A 20,938-nucleotide genomic window follows, 5' to 3' on the forward strand; every position below is an offset into this window, starting at 1 on the left:
GGCTGCCTTTTTTATTTTGTAGTTATTTAGATGGCAGACACTTGGCTCATAAAAGGTAAAAAGTGGTATTTCAATGCTGTCAGCTAAAATGTGTTAGATTTCTGCCCTGTGGCTGGCAGGATTTTATGGGCTTTCTACAGTATCTTGTTCATCAGCACAAGTAGTTTAATATAATAATCTAACAAATATCTTTGATTCACTTACTGATATCATAGGGTGGGGGGTTAAGGCCTAGCAGAGAAATCAAGAACAAATACACATTTTAATTATTTTTTTTTTTTTTTAGATTTTTTTTCCCCTTGATAACAGAATATGAAGTCTTCACATTTGTCACCTAAATTTGTCTTTAGTTGATAGGATTTGTTGATGGTATTTGTTACTTAAATACAGTAAAAAAAAAAAAAATCCTATCGGGATGGATAAAATAATTTTTTTAATTCAATTTTTTTATTTTGTTTTTTGTTTTAAATCCTGTTTAAAATGAAATCTAAATTTAATACAACATATGTAGTAAATATGAAACATGTTTTGATAAGAGACAGTTATGTAGCCAAAACATGTAAGGTTGTTTTGTTTAATGAAAATAAATTTTATATGATATTCTGTATGTTTAATTACATTCCAGTTACTATCCTAATACACACACATAATGAGAAAAAGTTTAATTATTTAGTAAATAGAAAATGGTGAATGATATATTGCTTAACATACTAAAAACGTGCAACTAATAAGAGTCTGAAAATATTAAGTATATAAATATAGTGTAACCTTTTAAGTACCAAAAAGATGTACCAAATCTAGTATAAAGGCTCTATTTAGTTGTAAATCAACTGTTTCTGACTGTCAGAGGGGTGAAATATTGGAACAGCCTTCCGAGGGAAACGGTGGGGGCGAAGGACTTGTCTGGTTTTAAGATTAAGTTAGATAAGTTTATGGAGGGAATGGTTTAATGGAAAAACATGATTTTAGCCAAGGAATACTGAGCCATGGCAGGTAAATAGTATAATGGCTAACAAGGGTCAGGCTGGAGACTCTTGCCTACATGCTCGGGGTTTTACTGATCGCCATATTTGGGGTCAGGAAGGAATTTTCCTCCAGGGTAGATTGGCAGAAGCCCTGGAGGTTTTTCGCCTTCCTCCGCAGCATGGGGCAGGGATCGCTAGCAGGAGGGTTCTCTGCCAATTGAAGTCACTAAGCCACAGGATTTGGGGACTTCAACAGCAGAGTAAAGGGAAGGGGTAGGGACGGCTTTGTGGCCTGCAGCATGCAGGGGGTCAGACCAGATGATCATAATGGTCCCTTCTGACCTTAAAGTCTATGAGTCTATGAGAATGTACCTTTATTTAGAAAATAGCTAAAGTACAAATGGAAAAATTGACTAAAATCAACTATATAAATTAAGGCTTTCCTCTAGGTGATTTAAATCAATCCATCCTGAATAATTATCTCTGAAGCCTGGGGCTTGGTGGTCTTACAGGTACCTGATTATTACGTTTGGCATTGTATGTAGTCTTAACAGTGCTCAGAAGCATAGGACTGAGGAAAGGGGCAGAGAGAGTGAGAAAGTTGATTGACTGTAGATCTACCCTGCTACTGCAAATGTGCAGCTTAGACTCGTTAAAAGTTGTCTTCTCTCCTGCCATGTTGAGATAACATAGTTACTTGTGAGAGCAGTTCACATATGGCTGGCTGCAAACCCAGGCCCCATTCCTGTAAATTGCTCCGTGCAATGTCTATTGACTTCCATGCAACTTGGCATGGGCACATGGATTTGGCTGTGCTAAATGGACTGGGGCATAAGTAGAGCCCTGTGGTTTTTTTGCAATATGAAATGAAAAATTCACTCAGTGCAGCAGCTCCTGTATGGCTGAGTCAAATTTGAGTGTTGTTACAACCTGCAGCCCTGGGTTGCTCACGGCACCACTCAAATTTAGCTTGGCTATGACGCAGGGATGGGCAGGCCAAACCTGAGTGATGCTGAAACTACGTGCACTGGGTTGAACCCAGACCCAGTCCTGCAGGACAGGATTCACCAATGCTGGGTGGACACAAGAAGTCTTAAAAACTCTCTGCTGAAGTGGCATTCAGTTCAAGCAAGAGTAACAACTATGAATGCTCCTCCTCCTGCCCCACTTCTACTCAAGCAGCATATAGCTTTCTGGTCAGTGCAGAGGAGGAGCTACTTAAGAGACCATGCAATAAACAGAAATAAAGTAGAACAAAAACTACTAATCCATGCTGGGTGTAAGATTGTGAACCAAAGACTTATGGGACTATATACTGAATTATTGTGATATGGTACGATCCCCTTGTTTGAAGAACATTAATAGCACAGTTTGGGGAAGCTTGTGCAGCTACTTCTACCCAAAGTGTACTTGTTCCATGAATATACAGGGTTTTAGTTTCCATTGCTTTCAGTCCTACAAAGAAAAAACTTAATTAAAAATGATAAAAAAAACCCTTATTTTATTTCTGATTTGTTACTGACTGAAATGGCAAGGAAAAAAAAACCAAAAATGCTGATTTACCCCAAATTCTGATTATTGTTGGCTTTAAATCACAAGCTTTCAGGAATGGGCCAACTTCATTTGAAAGATGTACATATGTACTGCTCAGTCAGCATAGGTTCATTAGCATGTAGTGTATTCTGTATATACATCAATCAACAAATGCAACATCACATAGCAGCAAAGTTCAAGGGCTAAGCTTAAATCCGAGCTGTTTTGCAGTCTTCAAATGGGTTTCTGTAACCTGACAGAAAAACATAACTTGTACTATATGGGGAAGCGGTGAGGTTGAAAATACTATACTTTTTCAGGCTAATAGTTTATCTGATTTCCTTTAGCAATATGATTTTTTTTTAATCTGGTTATCTCCAGAAGTGTGGGATTATTTCTTTGTATGTATATATAGATAAAGCTGTTGTGTATTGTATATAAGTTTTTAACAATAAATTAATTGTTCTGGACATTATTTAAAGAATTGGACGCTATGCTGGAAATGTGAGAGTATTATTCCTTTGATATCATAAAAAGGCAAATGGCTGTAGATTGATCTTAATATAAGAAATGTACTACTTAAGTCTTGATGAAATAACTTTTTAATAAATTAGAAAATTGGGCTTGTGTGTTTGGTAGATGTTGTTGCCTTGGACATGAGCTAATAGCAAAGCTGTAGCTACATTCTGAATTCTAAAGTCATCTTATAATTGTTTTCATTTACAGAAGAGATTTCAGTTGCTTGGTCTGGAGAATTCTTCTTGGCAGCAAAGAAGAATTAAACCAAAGCATCATCATGTCTACTGCTACCCAGGAAGATATATGCAATCATGTGAGAGTGGTAGTCCGTGTCCGTCCACAGAATCAAAAAGAAAAAGAAGGCAATTTTAGCAAAGTGCTTCATGTTGTAGACAAGCACATGCTGGTCTTTGATCCAAAAGAAGAGGAAGTTAGCTTCTTTCATGGGAAGAAAATAGCATATAGGGATATTAACAAGAGGAAAAACAAGGATCTCAAATTTGTATTTGATGCTGTTTTTGATGAAAATTCATCTCAATTAGAAGTTTTTGAACACACTACCAAAACTGTGCTTGATGGCTTTTTAAATGGATACAATTGTACAGGTAACTTTTCAGTTTGTCTCTGTGAATTGACCAAGTCATATTTAATTTCTGGAAGTCTCACTTAGGTGCTAAAATGGATTTTGAACAGTTGCAGCTTCATCACTAGCAGTCAGAGGCAGGAGATTCACTTTTTATTTTGTCTCTCTTTTTACATATACAAACCAAGGAGAAGATCTATGTTGTAAGAAATTAATATTGGGATTATAGTAGATTTCATAATTGTTGTAGTGATGTGGTACTCATATTTAAACTAATCTTTCTGAAAATTCAGTGCTTGCATATGGCGCAACAGGAGCGGGAAAGACCTACACGATGCTGGGCTCACCTAAAGAACCCGGAGTGATGTATCTAACCATGATGGACCTTTACAATTGCATGGATCAAATGAAAGAAGAGAAATTGTGTACTGTTGCAGTTTCATATCTAGAAGTAAGCTAACAGCTATATTCTGTGTATTGCTATCAATAAAGAATATTTTCATGTATAAAATAGAGTGAAATCTGTCTGAAGCAACTATTAAGGAGTGACACAAACTGGGTGCTTAAGAGAGATGTCCTAATAGAAATAGAGCAGAACCGTGCTCAACGATTTGGAGATGTTTTAGGGTAAATCTTAAAATAGGATGCTGCCCAATAAGAACAATTTCTTCTAAAGATTTCATTGAATACTCCAGTGATCATCAGTATTTTCCAAATGATTTAATTATACACCCTTATAAAACACACACATATTATGTGCAACAAAATATCCTTGAGTTGGCTGAGCACAACTGAAATGCCTATGAATAGTGTGGAATCACTTGACTGTAATTCAGACTCAGTTTTTCCCCTTTCAGTTATGAGACTTTTTCAAGTTGTTTGTTTTGAGGTTGCTACAGTAGTGCTTAAATTGAAAGGTTTTCTCTGGTGGAATTCAGAAAACAGTTATTTGAAGATAAGGGCATTTCAACTGAAGCTGCTTTGCCAGTGGTTTGTAGAATAAGTTATCTACTACCACCTCCTTCCGTTGTTGGTTGTACTTGACCCCTTCTCTCCATCACAACGCTACTCTTGCACGTTGCTCTCTCGTTCCTGTTAGGAGGAGGAGCAACAGCAGCTGTAGCAAACGAAAACAATTTGATCTTTCAACTCATGCTAGAGCACAGAAAAAATGTGTAGGATCAGTACAGATGTGCTCAAGTGTTTCTGTATTAGACATAAACGTGTCTTTCACTGCATTCTACCCAAGTGCTTCACTGGCAAAAAAAAAAGTTTGCGTATGTTGCTGCTACATAAAACTACCCATCAAACTCCACTCTTTCACCAACCAGTGACAAGATTGTATCCCTTTCATTTCACTGCTGCTTCTTCCAGTGCAATTGGGAGAGGGCTACCTTCATAAACAGTAGCAAAGAGGCATTCCACGTTAAGATTGTGGTAAGGGTTATAGATTCTGAAGCCTAACGTAACCTTTTAGAATAAGAAATAAGACTCGAGCAAATGTGTACATACCTCATTGAATTTTAGCAAACCGTGATGTCCCAATATAATTGGTAAGTGTTACAGATTATAAACTGATAAATTATACTCTGCAGACCAGCATTAATCCTGGGGAAAGAGTTGGACACTTGAACAAACAGGAATACATGAAAGTGGAGCAAAATTATTCTTGTTTAATCTCAAGCACAATAAGATTTAATTTTTAATTTTTTTTTTTTTTTTTTCATTTCTTCTGGAGGTCTACAATGAACAGATCCGTGACCTGCTAGTAAATTCAGGACCACTGGCTGTCCGTGAAGATAACCAGAAAGGGGTGGTAGTTCAAGGATTAACATTACATCAGGTATGTAAATAATACTTTTATCTTGCATAATGCTATCCTCTGAAGATCATTCATTTTAAGGCCATATTAACACTACAAACCTTGGTCAATGAGAGCAACATCTGCATAAAGCTGCCATATTTAGTAGTCACGTGCACAAGTGATATACTGGGTTCCTTGCATTGGCACTATGCATACTTGCCAGGAGTGCTTGTGTCCGTGCACAGTGCAGTGAACTATGTATGGGTTTGCAGTATGCAACCAGTCAGCACACTCTTTTGGGAAGTTTGGGCAATGCATGATGGAGCAGAAACAAGTTGCACAGAGGTGATTGGGTGCAAGGGGTCAGCTTCCTAGTGTATAATTGTCTTCATCCCATAATGTCATCTGTATCCTATAATTTTTGCACCTTTTTAAAAAAGAAATGCAACGAACCCACATGGTCCCCCCCCCCCCCTTGCTGTCTGCCATCTCTGACAGAAGCATAGTGTAGAGCTGCGCAGGCTCCATCGTTGTAATTGTTGCAAGCACAGGACACACATCCTCCAGTATTTGCAGAGTTGAATCAGTGGGGAATACAATCACTTCTTGGGGGATGGATTGCTGTGGGACATAGCAAGAACCAGTTCAAAGTTGCTGGTGGAGTTCACAGAGCAGCTGCAGATAGTGGAGTGCTGCTTCTAGGCTCGAGAAACAAGCATTGACCGGTGGGATTGCATTGCGATAATGAGAAGTAGGCTGCAGTACTTTTGGATGCACAAGGTCACATTCCTAGATATGTGTGCCAAGTTCACCTCAGTCCTTAATGCAGAGGCACCAGAATGAGAGTTGCACTAACAGTGGAAAAGTGAGTGGTGATCACATTGTGGAACCTTGCCATTCTAGATTACTACCAGTCATTTGGAAAATCCATTGTGGGGGCTGTTGTCATGCAAGTGTGCAGGGCCATTAATCTGTGGCTATGCAGGATTGTGACTCAGCAATATGCAGAACATAGTGGATTGATTTGCAGCAATGGGATTCCTGAATTGCAATGGAACAATAGCATTTTGGCACCAGACTACCTTGCCACAGACTACATCAACAGAAATGGCTATTTTTCAATGGTTATGCAAGCATTGAGGTATTACTGGGGATGGTTCATCAACGTTGGCTGGTCATGGATGGTGCATGACGATCATATCTTTAAGAACACAAACACAGGACTGTTCAGAAAGTTACAAGGAGGGACTTTCTTTCCTGACAAGCGGATTACCATAGGTGATATTGAAATAGCATAGCGATCCTGGAGGACTCAGCTTACCACTTACTCCCCTGGCTCATGAGGCTGTACACCGGCTACCTTGACACCAACAAAAGATTGAACTACTGGCTCAACAGGTGCATAATGATAAATAAGCTTTTAGTAAATTAAAGGAACACTGGCATTTACTCACAAGATTGGACCTCAGTAGAAAAAAATCCCAGAGGTTATAGCTGCCTGCTGTGTTCTGCACAATATCTGTGAAGCAAAGGGGGGAAAGTTGCAGAGGTGGAGTGGCTGTGTGCTGAGTTTGAACAGCCAGATGCAAGGTGTTAAAAGATCTCCATACGGACCTATATGGCTCAAACAGGCTTTGAAAGAGCACTTTAACAGTGAGCCACTGTAATGTTTTGAGGTGTATTGGGGCCTGTTATGAATTGTGTGGTGCTTGATGTACATCAGTGAATATGACACTTAGCAGACCTATTAATTTTATGATATTTGCTGTACATTTATCATTGTTACACTTTTGTCACTGATCCTATGAGTTGTCACACTGTATAGTAACAAGTAAGCGGGTGCTCTTAGAATTGCTAGGCACTCTTCAGCATATGTTGGGAAGTAGGAATTATTTTCCAAATAATGAAATTTTATTCAGGAACAAAATCAATGCAAAGAAAACTGTTCAATTTAAAAGCAAATACATTAAAACCTTAATAAAGGAATGGAACAGAACTTAACAAGGAGAAAATATTCATGTGCATTTCACTTGTGCATAACGCAACTGTGGCTTTCACAGGTCAGTGTATGTGAAGCTGTGGTTGTCCGTAATGTTCCCCAGAGTGGAGTGGTAGGAGGAGGGATGCAGCCCCTGATGCCACATGGAATGTTGAGGAGGGATGTAGAGAGTTGCTATACTGGAATTCTCCATGGACTACATAGAAAGGCAAGCCCATGACTGTTAAACCTCTAGGTCAACAAGAGTCTGTAGCATCTGTTTGTTGCCAAAGAAGTCCCATTATGTCCTGGTACACCTCCCTCTCTTTTTCCTGCTGTGACTCCTGGGCCTTTCTCTTGTCATCTTTTTCCTTTTCCAGGCTGTCTACAATGTTGACCGTCCATGCTCTTTGCTCACTCTCTGATGCAGCACTCGCTTGCATGATCTTACTGAACATGTCATCCTGAGTCAACTTTTTCCCCTTTATTATCTGACACAGGTGTTCTGCGAGGGGAGGGGACCTCCCAGGGAACCCCCTTCCCTCCTCTTTTCCCTCCCTCCCCCCACAATGGCAGCAGCTGTAGATAAAACACACTGAGGTATCTTTGTCAATATAGTCACACTGGGGAAAATTTAAGATTCAGAACTGCCTTCCCTAGAGTTTTAAACAAGGCATGCTAATTGACATGTCTGCTTCAGAGTACTTGTGCATGGTGCCACTCACAGCACCAGTCAGGATGATATGGCCCTCCAGAGGTGAGGGAAATGAGAAGGGAATTGCTTGCATGAAACTATGACTACAGGGTAATAGTACTGAATGCTGACACCATTTTCCAAAGGCGATGATGATCTTGCTCATGAGGGTAACAAAGGCACAGAGAGCACAGCTGCTGCTGGCGTCCCAAAGCCACTAGGCCTGTATGCTGCTAGCCTGTGTACTGCAGTGGTGCCTGCCGAAGTTGTCGTTGAGTGGCATGGGGAAGCCTCCGATCATGGAGGAAGTAATAAGGCTGCCATCCCTAGAAACTTTTGGGAGAAGATTTGCACAGTAACTCCATGAAATTTTCATTGAGATCTCAGAAGGATTCAAGGAACATAAACTGCTCCAGTTGGCCCTCCCCATCGCCTATCTCTACAGGGAAATGAAAAGCAGATAACTCTCTATTGTACTGATATGTCATCTGAGTAAATTTAATGAGAAGTTGATAGCTGTGTCCTGTTTAGTGGGGTGTGACATCAGTACATCATTTGAATGGGAAATACAATTACACACTTATCTGAGGTTCAGTCCCCTGCATCAGGCTCACCCATGCTGGACTGCCAGGACGGACTGGACTGGATTGCGATGGAGTCTCAAACAGTTCCTGGCTTGCTACATAGCTGGATCCCAGCCCACCCTCCTCCTCCTCCTCACTGTTCACGCCAGGAGCCTGTGGCTTGGGCTCTATGGAGGTATCCACAGTGTTGTGCAGGGTGGTGGTGAGATCTCTGCCAAGTGTGACATTCAGCTCTTTGTAAAAGCGGCATGTCTGCGGCTCAGCACTGGATCAACAGTTGGCATTCTGATATGCCTAGTGCAGTTCTTTTGCTTTCACGCAGCAGTGCTTCTGGTCTCTATCTTACTTCTGCATCTGCCTTGTACACAATTTTCTCATATGTCCACGTTTCTATGTCTGGTCCGTAGCTGTGCTTGCACAGCCTCTTTTCCCCACTGGCCCAAGAGATCCACTATCTCCTGTCTACTCAAGACGGAGTGTGTAGTTGGCATGGTCAGCCAGGCAGTTGCACATAACAAGGGAGAGCTGCTAGGTATGCTTGCCAAGCTGGAGAATCAGGAAAAGGCACTTCAAAAATTTGCAGGGCTTTAAAGGGGAAGGAGGCCTTCTGGTGTCTATGAACCAGGGGCAGCTGAGATTATGACCAAAGAGGTCAGTGTTTGGCATTGTTGGTGGTCTATTAAGGTTGATATAAGTTACAGTGTCTGCACTCACGCTGCATCAAAGTCAGTACATCAACCATGGCTCAACACAGCTCAAGGAAGTGGTGTTGCCCCATTTCAGGGACAGAGTACTTACATCAGTGGGAGACAAATGTAAATGTAGACACATGCACAACTAGGTCAACGTAAGCTACTTTGAGAACTTAGGAGTGTAGACCAGGCCTAAGACACATAGCTTCACCACAACATCAGGGGAGTTTTTTTCCTTTTTTACAGACTTGGAGACTAAGCAATTTGCTTAGGGCATGGCTACACTTGCTGATGTAGAGCGTTTTGAGTTAAACCAGCCTTCATAAAGCGCAGTAGGGAAAGCACTGTAGTCTGTCCACACTGACAGCGCACTGGCGTGGCCACATTAGCAGCTCTTTCAACGGCCACAGAGAGCAGTGCAGTGTGCTGCTATCCCAGCATGCAAGTGGCTGCAACGTGCTTTTTAAATGGGGTGGGGTGGAGTGGAGTGTGACAGGGAGTGTGGTGTGAGGGTGGGAGAGTGGGTTTTTGGGGGGCTGAGAGCACGTCAGGATGCTGTCTTGTAAGTTCAGACATTCTTCCCCCGCCCCCTCCCCGTGCCTCTCTCTCTCCGCATTCCACAGTAATGGTTGCTTTGTCTCGGAGCAGATAAGCATGCCGGTGGTCAAACAGAGTTTTCAAAGGGCATATCCAAAACAATGACAAGAATGACCACTTGACTTAAGGGGATTATGGGACGTTTCCGGAGGCTGATCAGAGCCCGGTAATGCAACAGGTCGTTCACACTGACGCTGGGGCGCTCCAGTGGGGGTGCATCAAACGTTATTCTACTTGCCGAGGTGGAGTACCAGGAGCGCTCTAGCCCTGGAGTCAGAGCACTCTATGTGCCTTGCCAGAGTGGACGGGTAGTGAGCTAGTGCGCCAGGGGCTTCTTTAATGCGCTGTATAGGATGACCAGATCACTGATGGGAAATATCGGGACGCGGGGGGGGGAGAGAAGGGGGGGATATCGGGACGTGCGGGGGCGGGCGGAGCAAAAAAAAGGTTTAAAAAAAAAAAAAGCTGCTTTTGCAGGTGCCGGCCATGGCTGCTGCCCCTCCCCCTCCTCCCCCCAGGGCATATGCCGCACGTCCCGCCGCCCCATGGGGAAGGAGCCGCTGGAGTGAGAGGCGCGGGGCTCCGGACCCTGGCAGCGGCGGGGGAGAGCGGCTCAGGGCCACGCGAGTGGGCACAAAGCTTATCGGCTGGGGGGGGACCCCGGCCGGCTCCTCGCCCTGCCCTGTAGGGGGGTAGTGTCCCCGCCCCGCGCCAGCATGTCCCGCCGGCCGCTGCAGGCCAGGTAAGGAACTGAGTTCCCCCCTCCCCCCAGCTCCTCAGCTGAGCGGCATTCCTCCTCCCTCCCAGGCTTGCTGCTGTAATGCTGGCGCAAGCCTGGAGGGAGGAGGGGGGGGGTGGCCGGCTTCCAGTTCCTGCGGCTTGTGAGTATGGGCACCGGGCAGGCAAGGGGGGCTGGCAAGGGGGCTGTCGTGGGGGCTCAGCTGAGGAGCCAGGACGAGGGGGGAGAGGGCGACTCGGCTCCTTACCTGGTCTGTGGCGGCCGGCGTGACACGCTGGCGCGGGGCGGGGAGCCGGCCGGGGTCCCGTCCAAGCTGATAAACTTTACATGGCCACTCGTGCGGCCCCAAGCCGCTCTCCCCCGCCGCTGCTGGGGTCTGGAGCCCACCCTCTACCTCCTGGGGGAGCAGCCCCCTGGCCAGCCCCCCTTGCCCGCCCAGTGCCCCTACTTACCAGCTCCAGGAACTGGAAGCCGGCCACCACCCCCTCCCTCCAGGCTTGCCCTGCCATTACAGCAGCAAGCCTGGAAGGGAGGAGGAGTGCCACATTCATGGGGAAGAGGCGGGGCCAAGGCGGTGATTTGGGGAGGGAGCCAATGGGGGGCGGAGGGGGCGGAGTCGGGGGGGGGGCAAGAGCCCTTCTGGGAGGGCAAAATTGCTTGTTTGTCCAGTGTCCCGACTGCACATTGGTCGGGACGTGGGACAAACAAGCAAATATCGTGACAGTCCCGATAAAATGGGGATGTCTGGTCACCCTAGCGCTGTAATTCGCAAGTGTAGCCAAGCCCTTAGTTATACAGTGACTCTTTCTATGCTACATAATTGAACTAGTGGTGCTGTTTCACTAGTTCACTTATCAGTGTAACTATTAGTGGTGCTATCTGTTCCCACTAGCCATGGTGTTTTGGTTTCATGTTCACTCTAGCTTTGCTGTGCGTTCTTCTTCATTGTTGCAGTATCTCTGTCTCCCGATCAGAGTGCCCAGCAGAGCTGCCTGAAACAGTGTTTTCTGGATAACTTCTAGAATATTTCAGCTAACCTGAACCCTGTGTGTGGGAGTGCAGAAAGGTCATCTAAAGTTCACCGGTCACTGCTTGGGGTAGAATGAGAAGACTGCACAGTTTGAAGCTTTTACACAAGTAATCTCTGTTCACACAGGCAATGCAGCAATGAAGTTTTGTTGTATGGTTTGTTTGCTTTAGTTAAGACTAGTCCCCAATGACAGCATTGCCTTTGCATTGCTGGGAACATTTTTGTGTATGAATGCAAGGTGTTACCATTGTATCGGGGAGACCACTTGATAGCTAACACATCAATTTTTTATAATATAAACAATGCTTATGAGACACTTGCAGAGCCAGGAATAAAACTGAAGAGTTCTGACACCCTCTATCCTGCTTTAACCAACAGGTTACAATTATTATAGGTGGCACAGCTAGCGATGCTTACACCCAGTGTTCCCTGACACTTATAAGATGCTTTTACAGTTACTTATAACTTTGCCAAACTTTAACTATCTAGGCTGAAATTTTCCATGTTGGGTATCTGCCAGAGGCTGAATTATTTTTGAAAACTTCATTAAAAATGGTTTAGCTGTTCTTCAGATTGAGGTTAAGGGACAGTATATTAAACTCTAGCTGTTTCATTGAGAGGCTCTAGCACATCTGTGCTTTCGAGCAGGGACTTGAAATTTGGCCTGGGGGTCTCCCTAGTGCCTGGGATGTGTCTTCTACCATCCCTGTGAAAACTTGGCCAGATTTGAACAGATTATGGCCATCTGAAAATCTGTTTTCACAGGCTCAGAGGGTGTTAGTTTGAGAGCTAAATTCTCCTAAGGTTGCATCTGTACTGAAATATGCTTCAGCCTAGGGGGTTCAGGGACTGAGCAGGACTTTTCCCTGCAATTGCTCCTCCTTGGGACTGCTGTGGTGGCAGGCACAGGAACTAAGAGCAAAGAGACTGCTTCTAATCTGCTCTGCGTTCCTCCTGCTGGACCCAACCAATGTGGAGTACTAGGAGAACACAGCCTGCGTACAGCTCTGAGGGGTAAGGAGCTGGGTTTAGGGCTGGACAGGATTAGGGGTGGCTGGGATGAAAGAGACTGGTGGGGTCAGGAACTGAAAGGGTCAGGGATGATGTGTAGGGCTGGGGGGAGAAGGGTATGTGACTACTCAAGAACCCTCCCCTCAGAAGCTGGAATAGAATCCAGGGTTCCTGAGTCTCATTTCTCTGCTGTCCGCAAATAGCTATGAAAGCCATTGGCAAAATGTGTGCTTCATCTCCCTCTCATGGCTAACCTACACAGAGGATGACAACTTACCACCGCCAAACCTCAGAGTTACAAACACCTCGGGAATGGAGGTTGTTTGTAACTTTGAAATGTTTGTAACTCTGAACAAAACATTATAGTTCTTTTTTTCAAAAGTTTACATCTGAATATGACTAAGGGCATGTCTTCACAAGCAACATTAAAGTGCTTTAATGTGGCTGCGTAGTCACTCTCCCAGCGCTATTAGAAAAACACCTCCATGAGGGGACTAGCTACCAGCGCTGGGAACTGAAACTTGCAGCGCTTGGGGGGGTGTTTTTTTCAAGTTGTAGTGCTGTAAAGTGCCAGTGTAGACAAGCCCTTAGTAAAGTTTCAAATCTGTATTATGCAGAAGAAGAATGCTGCTTGTAACCATCTTAATTTAAATGAAACAAGCACACAAACAGTCTACTTACCTTGTCAAATCTTTTTTTAAACTTTCCTTTTATTTTTTTAGTATTTCACATTTAACACAGTGCTGTATTTGCTTTTTTTCATCTGTGCTGCTGTATGATTACGTACTTCCGGTTCCAAATGAGGCGTGTGGTTGACTGGTCAGTTCGTAACTCTGGTATTTTGTAACTAAGAGGTTCTACTATATTTCTATCCGTTACTCTGTTGATGCAACTAGCAGAGGTATGAGCTGTGGATCTAAACATATTAACCTACTGATTACCCATGGGAGAGTCAATATGGTTGTCCTTAATGGAATTTCTATTGTTTAAGAAATTACATACCAAAAAATTAAATTAAAGAATGCTAATAAGATTTCCCTTGCAACGTTAGTGCATCCCTGTTGTGCATATGCATTATGATTGTCTTTACGTGATCACGTACTTTTCCGCAGGACCCCTGCCTTGTTCATTTTAAATGGATGGATGTTGACTGAGTGAGCAGCTAATCAATATTTTGTTTTGTTCTCGTCCTTCAGTGTATGGCCTCGGGCCTTGTTCATTGCACGCTGTTCAGACCATGCTTTGAATGCAGAATTAATTTCCTCATGGGCTTTTCTATGACACTCAACTCACTATAGTATCTGAGTGTTTCATAGACATTACCTCACAGGAGAATTGTGAAGATAAATTAAAATGGCATATTCTCTTTTTATGTATTGGGAACTGAAGCATAGATGCTTCAACATCAAAAGTATATGCTAATTTTGTGTGGACAATTTGAGATTCTTATGGTCTGATTTCCCCTCCTATTCCAAAAGCTTATGGCACTTTCTGTTCAGAGCACAGCTCTCACTGACTTCAGTTGCTTCTGTGATTGCTCAGCACTTCTCTAAATCTTCCCCCCAGTATCTCAAGTCAGAACACCCAGAAAATGAGAAAAATTTAATGGCTATTTGTGAAAAATTTGGTTTAAGTGACTTGCCCAGCATCACATAGGACCTTTGTGGCAGATGCAGTTTTCAGGGTAGCATTCAAACCAAAGGGTGGTCCTTTCTCTTCCTGCAGCCCTCTCCCTCGTTCACTAAACACCTTCCAGTTTCTGCAGCAAATGAGTCACAGATCCTACAGACAACAGCCTCGCTAACCTGATTTATTCAAACACAACCTTGATTCATTTCTTGAGCACTGTCAACTCCACCATGAATGAGGTGAGATCCTCTGAAAAAAGTAGTATGTGATCCTGTAATTAAAGACCTTATTACAATACATATGCAGAAAGGGGTGGAATTAAGGTTACATGGGAAGCCTTAATTCTGGCACTTCCTAACTTTTGAGAGGTTGGCTTTGCAGCTGTAACTTTCTATAATGTAGTTCTGTGTTTGTAATAAGCTTATAAAGAGTTGTCTACATCAGTGGTGTGCAAACTGTGGGGCCTGCGCCCGCCCCTCCCTTTCTCTCTTCTCCCCCCCCCCCCCCCCCGGAAGAGGCACAGAGGAATGTTTTTGGGCAGGTGCGGTAGAGCCTGAGCTAGCCTCCACAGGGGGTGCGGAAGGAACATCACGCCCCCATCCCAGCTCATCTTCTATCCCCAGTTTCACCCCCAACTCCGCCTTCAGCTCAAATTCTACCGCTGAGGAAGCCTTGGCTGTGCAGTAATGGAGGGGGGGGTGGTCAAATTCCCTTAATGGTAAGGAGGGACACAAGTGGAAAAGTTTGTATGCCACTGGTCTATGTATGTAAACTTACTATATATTTTTTATTAAAATAGATATCATTATGTTGCAGAAATTCAAAGATTTTCTCTTAATTAAAAAAAACCTTTATTTTAAGTGACTTGGTTTCAAAAAGAAAATTCCCCTCTGCCTTACTGAGTTTTCTCTCTCTTTCCCCCTCCCCCCACAATTCAAGTAACTCCTCTTAGGATGAATTTTAAGACCATTTATTACTTATCAACTGTATAGAAAGCCTGTTCCCTAATTAAATCTTGTAAAGATTACTAATTTCTTGTGTAATCTCAACACTTTGTAGCCTAAATGTGCAGAGGAGATCCTTCAGATGTTGGATTATGGAAACAAAAATAGAACACAGCACCCCACTGATATGAATGCCTCATCTTCTCGGTCCCATGCAGTCTTTCAGGTAAGATGATATAGCACCGAGATTCTCAGATTTCATTGCTCTGCGACCCCCTTCTGACAACAAAAATTACTACACGACCCCAGGAGTGGGGACCAAAGTCTGAGCCCCACCACTGGGAGGACAAAGCCCCGATCTAGTGGGGACCAAATCTAACGCCAGCACGGGCGACTCCATTGGAACAGGGTCACGACACACAGTTTGAAAACCGCTGATGTAGCATGTTTAATGGCTGATATCTGAGACTTAGTGAGTTTTAAATAATTTTTTTTTAAAAGTAGTTATTAAGCTTCAGAATGGCTATCTGACTATGGCAATCTTGTTTTATTAGCTTGGGTAGGAGGAGAGAAATGCTGCACATTTTTACTGTTCTCTCTCAATTTGTTTGCTTTATTTTAACTTTGTAACTGTTATTTAGTTCACAGCATTTTGGGATACAGTTTATGTGAAATACATTATAAAAATAAAGTTGCATTATTCATTTCTCTTCTTCTTTCCCCCCTCCCCCCCATACATCCTTCAAATAAAGTTCCCTCAGAAATAGGTTTTAAATACATTTGGAACCTAGCTTGAAGCTGCCATGATGCTTTAAGAAACTGATATGAGAAAAAACATATGCACACCAAAAAACTCCAAAGATCTATAAAAATATTTATACAATATCAATAAATGGTGTCTGAATGCAACAAGGGAGGTAAGGGTAAGTTACTGCATTTGACAAAACATTAACCCTTTCATGACTTTATGCACGTGTATGTTTTCCCCCATTTGCTTAGCAAGATCCTTGGAGTTAAATATTTCTTTAAAATTTCCTGATCTAGTGATTTTTTTAAATTTTTTTTTTGTCTTTGAGATAGAAATAAATAACAAGGCATATCATTGTGATGAGTATTTCCTGTCCTTTCCAAAAAACACTTTGAGTTCTGTTGTGCCCTTGAGCACCCTGGGGTCAAAAGTAGCACTGAAACATGTGTACATAAAATGCATTGACTGTCTTTTAACCAGTCTGCATTTTTAAGCATGAAAGGTTAAATCAGTTAGGTGTCTCAGTACATTTGAGATACATAGACACTATAACTTAGTGGTGCTTCCACACTGTTAAAGTTGCATCATGACCTCTGTCTAAAGATGGGCTTTCCTAAGTCCTCTAAAAGTCAATATGCTTAGTGCAATTTCTTTGAAATTGGGTGTGCCTCAGGAGTTTGCAGGGTGGGATTAGCGACCCAGATTTGGAATTGTTTGAGCTGGGGTTACAGTGATATAAACCCTGGGGAAAAAATAACCGTTTTAAAAAATGCTTCTAGTGGCTTTTTGCCCAGAGATCAAATTGCTGATGTGATCCAAGTCAAAATGGTCTTAGTCTGTTGAGTTTTACCCAGATATTCCATGGCACCCAAACTGAGAATACTTTTTAGCTAAGGCACTAATGACTGGATGAATCACAGACCTGTTGATGGCTGTGAACTCACCCTGTCACTAACAAAACTAAGGATAAATTAAACATAAGCCCCCCACCTAAAACAAAAAGCCTTTGAACTGATTGTCTTGAGGCTGCTGCAATTTGTGAGTCCTAGATGGCAATTTCATTTTGGGAGGAACGTCATCAAGGTAGTTTGGGGGAAGGGGGATTAGACATGGGAGGAGGGGGTATGTGAGGAGAGGGCTTCAGGCCTGCAGTGAGGAAAGGGGGTTATAGGGAGTGGATTGGATGGTACAGGAGGTAAGAGAGGTTGAGGATCAATTGTGGGAGACATTGCACCACCAGCTCTTCTGGTGCACCCCAACACTGCATGAAAGCTATTAATAAAATGTTGGAAGAAGATTAATCAGCAAATTGAATGATTCATGGCTGACTGGAAAACGTGTACTGTATGGCACAGAAAAAATTACAAGCTTGGACACCTGTGTTTCTCAAACATTGGGTTTCTCTCAAACATAAATCTATCAGGATTTTGGAAGAGAAATCCCTGTTTATAATTTTTCTCACTAGCCTTGCCACAAATCCCACCCTCCGACCATTGTGAAACACCGCTAGGAACGTTATTCCACTGTAACATTGTTGTCCTTCAATCCAGGCACTGCATGCGAGTCAGGTTATAGGAGATGGGGTAGTAACAGTTGTCACAGTTCAGGGCAGCTGTACCCGTATTTCCCTTCTAAGGTCCTTCTAGGGCACGGACTCTAGGCTCCTGACTCCTCAGCCATCAGCTCTCTTGGGTATCTCTCCCTCTTGACTGACGTTTTTCCAAACTGCATAGTTCCCTGCCTGCACTATGATACTCCAAGCAAGCCAGACTGCCTAAACAGGCCAGCATCTGCACTTTGCTTTCTCTCTGCAGGCTATGAACAGCGTAATGGTCACACAGCTCTTTATAAGCAACCACATTTATTCTTAAGCTGAAAGCATTACAGCAAAAACATACTAAACAAGAAAAGAACCTTACACACATGTTAAAAAGGGTACCAGAGGTCACCCCAACTTTAGGCTCTGGTAGGTGTCAGTCCTTCAATACCCACAATAGGGTTTTTCCCCATGCTTATCAGTTCGTTACTGGCTCATTCAGAACCAGAACAACCATGAATAGTTCAGTCTTTCCTTTACAGAGCTTGGGCCTTTGATCTTGGTGTCCATGTGGTCAGCAGACAAAGGCCCCCTCTTCAGGGTATAGCTTCAATCGGCTGGGTTTTTGCATATCCTGAGTTGGGGAATTTGTATTTACTCCCCAAGATATTACCCAGGAAACGTCACACTTTTGTTCCAAATTCTAATCTTGTCTGGTATGCTCAATATATTCCTTTGAAACCCCAGGTCTCATATCTATCACATCTCCCCCTTTGAGAGGTTATGTATGATCTCAGCCCACAATACTACATAAACCATTCATTTTATACAATGGACCCCAAAGACAGTTAAACTTAATTCAATAAGGTGTCACAAGGATATTGCCATTGTGACAGATATGGCAATTTTCTGCCATAACATTTTGTATATGAAGAAATGAAGACTTAAGGGGGACGAGTTCCCTGCTTGTAGTGGGGAGGCTTGGGTACAATAGTGGGGAGGTCTGATGGTGCTGCCAGCTGAGGTCACTCAATTAGGGTGAACTGCAAACAGAACGGGGCAGACAAACCCCAAACGCTGGTGGATATTCCAATATTTAGATTTATCAAGCCAGCACACAAAACAACTTCTATATTACCATATACCATTACTCAGAAGTCCAAACAACACAATTCCCTTAAAGTACCCAGCCTCCGGCCTCCGTTCACACACACCTGTCCGATATGATGATTACTGAAAATCTTATCTCATCACATAAAAGAAAAGGTTCTTCCAATCCCAAAAGATCAGCAACTTACCCGGGTTCAATTATAACTTAGATCTTACCCAAAATACACGCTTATAGCCAATTCTTATTAACTAAACTAAAATTTATTTTTAAAAAAAAGAGAGAGTGAGTGTGTTGGTTAAAAGATCAATATACATACAGACTTGAATTCAATTCTTGAGGTTCAGATACATAGCAGAGGTGAGCTTGTAGTTGCCAAAAGTCCTTTTAGATATAGTCCATAGGTTATAGTTCAATGTCCATATTCAGGGTGGCTCCAGTCAATGACTGGGGATCTCCATTCTTGTGGCTTAAGGGTTTCCCCCTCTTGAAACCCAAAGCAGATCTGAGATGCAGAAGGATCGTGTCCCAAGGTTTTTATATATTTTCAGCAGCCTTTTGGCCTGAGAAAACAATAGACTTAACTTTCCTTCTTTTAAACATCAAGGCAATTAGCACAGGATAATTTATCCATTAAACAGTTTAGATACAGGTTACCACAACCTTCAAAGAGACATATAGACAATAATACTATTTCACTCAAGTATCTTCATAAATGTTAATATTTCCTTTTTGATCTTTGAATTAAAGCTATAGCAATAGACATGACTTGTTTGCTTACATCACAAGGCCTGACCAAACACCTACCCTTCTATCTCTAACAATGCATACTTGCATTTCAAAGTTCTATCCATTTACATATCTCCCTAACCTGTCTTTAAAGTTTGGCCATGTCAGGTCAGTCTGTGAGTTAATTAACTCTTTCTGGCCCTGTCACCTTCCAATGAAATATTATATTACACTTCTAACATCACAGGAGGGGACCCGGTTGGAGGGGGGAGATGCACTGAATAGGTCAGGGGCTTGGTTGTAGAGTTGTGCCAAAGATCTGATGGGGCTCAGCTGCTGTGTGTGGATTGTTTTTCTTTTTCTTTGGGGGCGAAGGGGGCTGGCCTAGTGTGCTCCTTAGGGGTAGGGGGGAAATGATCTGTACAACTGCCTAAATGATTACTAATTCCTACCAATAACATATCTTTTCCTCTTTAAAAAAAAAAAACCCTAGGAAATTCTAGGGCAAAAAATACTTTAATGCAGAGTTACAGTTGCTTGATGGTATGTCATCCCTTTGCAGAACTGAGTTGAGCAAAACTCATCTGAAAACCAGCAAATGCATGAGCAACTTTAACTTTACCCTCTTTCATCAGTGCCCCAACACACCCCATTAATATGCACATCTTTATTCTGCTAACTCCACAGTTGCTGAAATGTACAAGCCCTTTACCTCCTTTTTATAGTCCATTTACTCTCAGCTATAGGATTACATATAACATTATTAAAGGACAAAAAAGAAAGAAAGAAAAGTTGCCTATGTCACCTTCCCTCTACTCTCTACAAGCAGTGCCTCAATATGCGCACAGCGTATACTCATAGATGTGTGAGCGTATTCCCACATTAGCTGGAGCAGAAGGAAAGTGGCATGGACAATCATTTCCTTTTTGTCCTTTAATAGCATTAGATGGAATCATGTGGGGGTCAAGCTCAAAGTCTCGTCTCTTTCACCTACAGAAGTTGGTTCAATAAAAAAAAATTACTTCACCTACATCTTTCTGAAAAATCTTTAGCAATTTGATGATAGTTTCGCAGTAATATGGTCAGTTTAAAATTCACTAAAAGGAAATTAAATAAAACAAATAGCCTTAACCTTAAGCTGCATGCTAGTGCTTTGGCTACCTCAAACAGAAATTTATGAATCTTGGAATTCCCCTTCTTTGTTTAGCAATGAAAATTTTGTGTTTGCTATACAAACAAGGGAAATTTCCAGATTTAGAAGTTTCTTGAGATAAGCTGCCATAGTAGTTCTCCAGTCCAGTTATCCATCTCTTGAGCTGGCTAGCTGGAATGCAGCTGCTGCAACTGAACTCAGTGAGTACAGTGACTAGAGTCAAACTATTTCAGCGTGAGCAAAAGTGGAAGACCCATTGACCGAATTCATAGCTATTTTGAGAAAATTCATGAAGATAGTAAAGAATCTTGGATGCAAAAATCACAAAGAAGGGGGTGGAAAGACCATATGAAGAACCACT

The 20,938-nt window shown here is 42.6% G+C and overlaps 1 protein-coding gene across 2 annotated transcripts in view; it reads left to right on the forward strand.

The window, feature by feature from the left end:
- Window positions 1-20,938, forward strand: part of KIF18A (kinesin family member 18A) — a 108,738-nt gene that overhangs the window by 2,122 nt on the left and 85,678 nt on the right. For both annotated transcript variants that reach the window (XM_008179246.4, XM_042849108.2), the window contains exons 2-5: window positions 3,225-3,622; window positions 3,894-4,051; window positions 5,339-5,443; window positions 15,418-15,528. In XM_008179246.4, the coding sequence (XP_008177468.3) occupies window positions 3,225-3,622; window positions 3,894-4,051; window positions 5,339-5,443; window positions 15,418-15,528 (772 nt within the window). The remainder of the gene's footprint in view (window positions 1-3,224; window positions 3,623-3,893; window positions 4,052-5,338; window positions 5,444-15,417; window positions 15,529-20,938) is intronic.

Source organism: Chrysemys picta, chromosome 4 (assembly GCF_011386835.1).
Source record: "Chrysemys picta bellii isolate R12L10 chromosome 4, ASM1138683v2, whole genome shotgun sequence".
NCBI lineage: Eukaryota > Metazoa > Chordata > Testudines > Emydidae > Chrysemys > Chrysemys picta.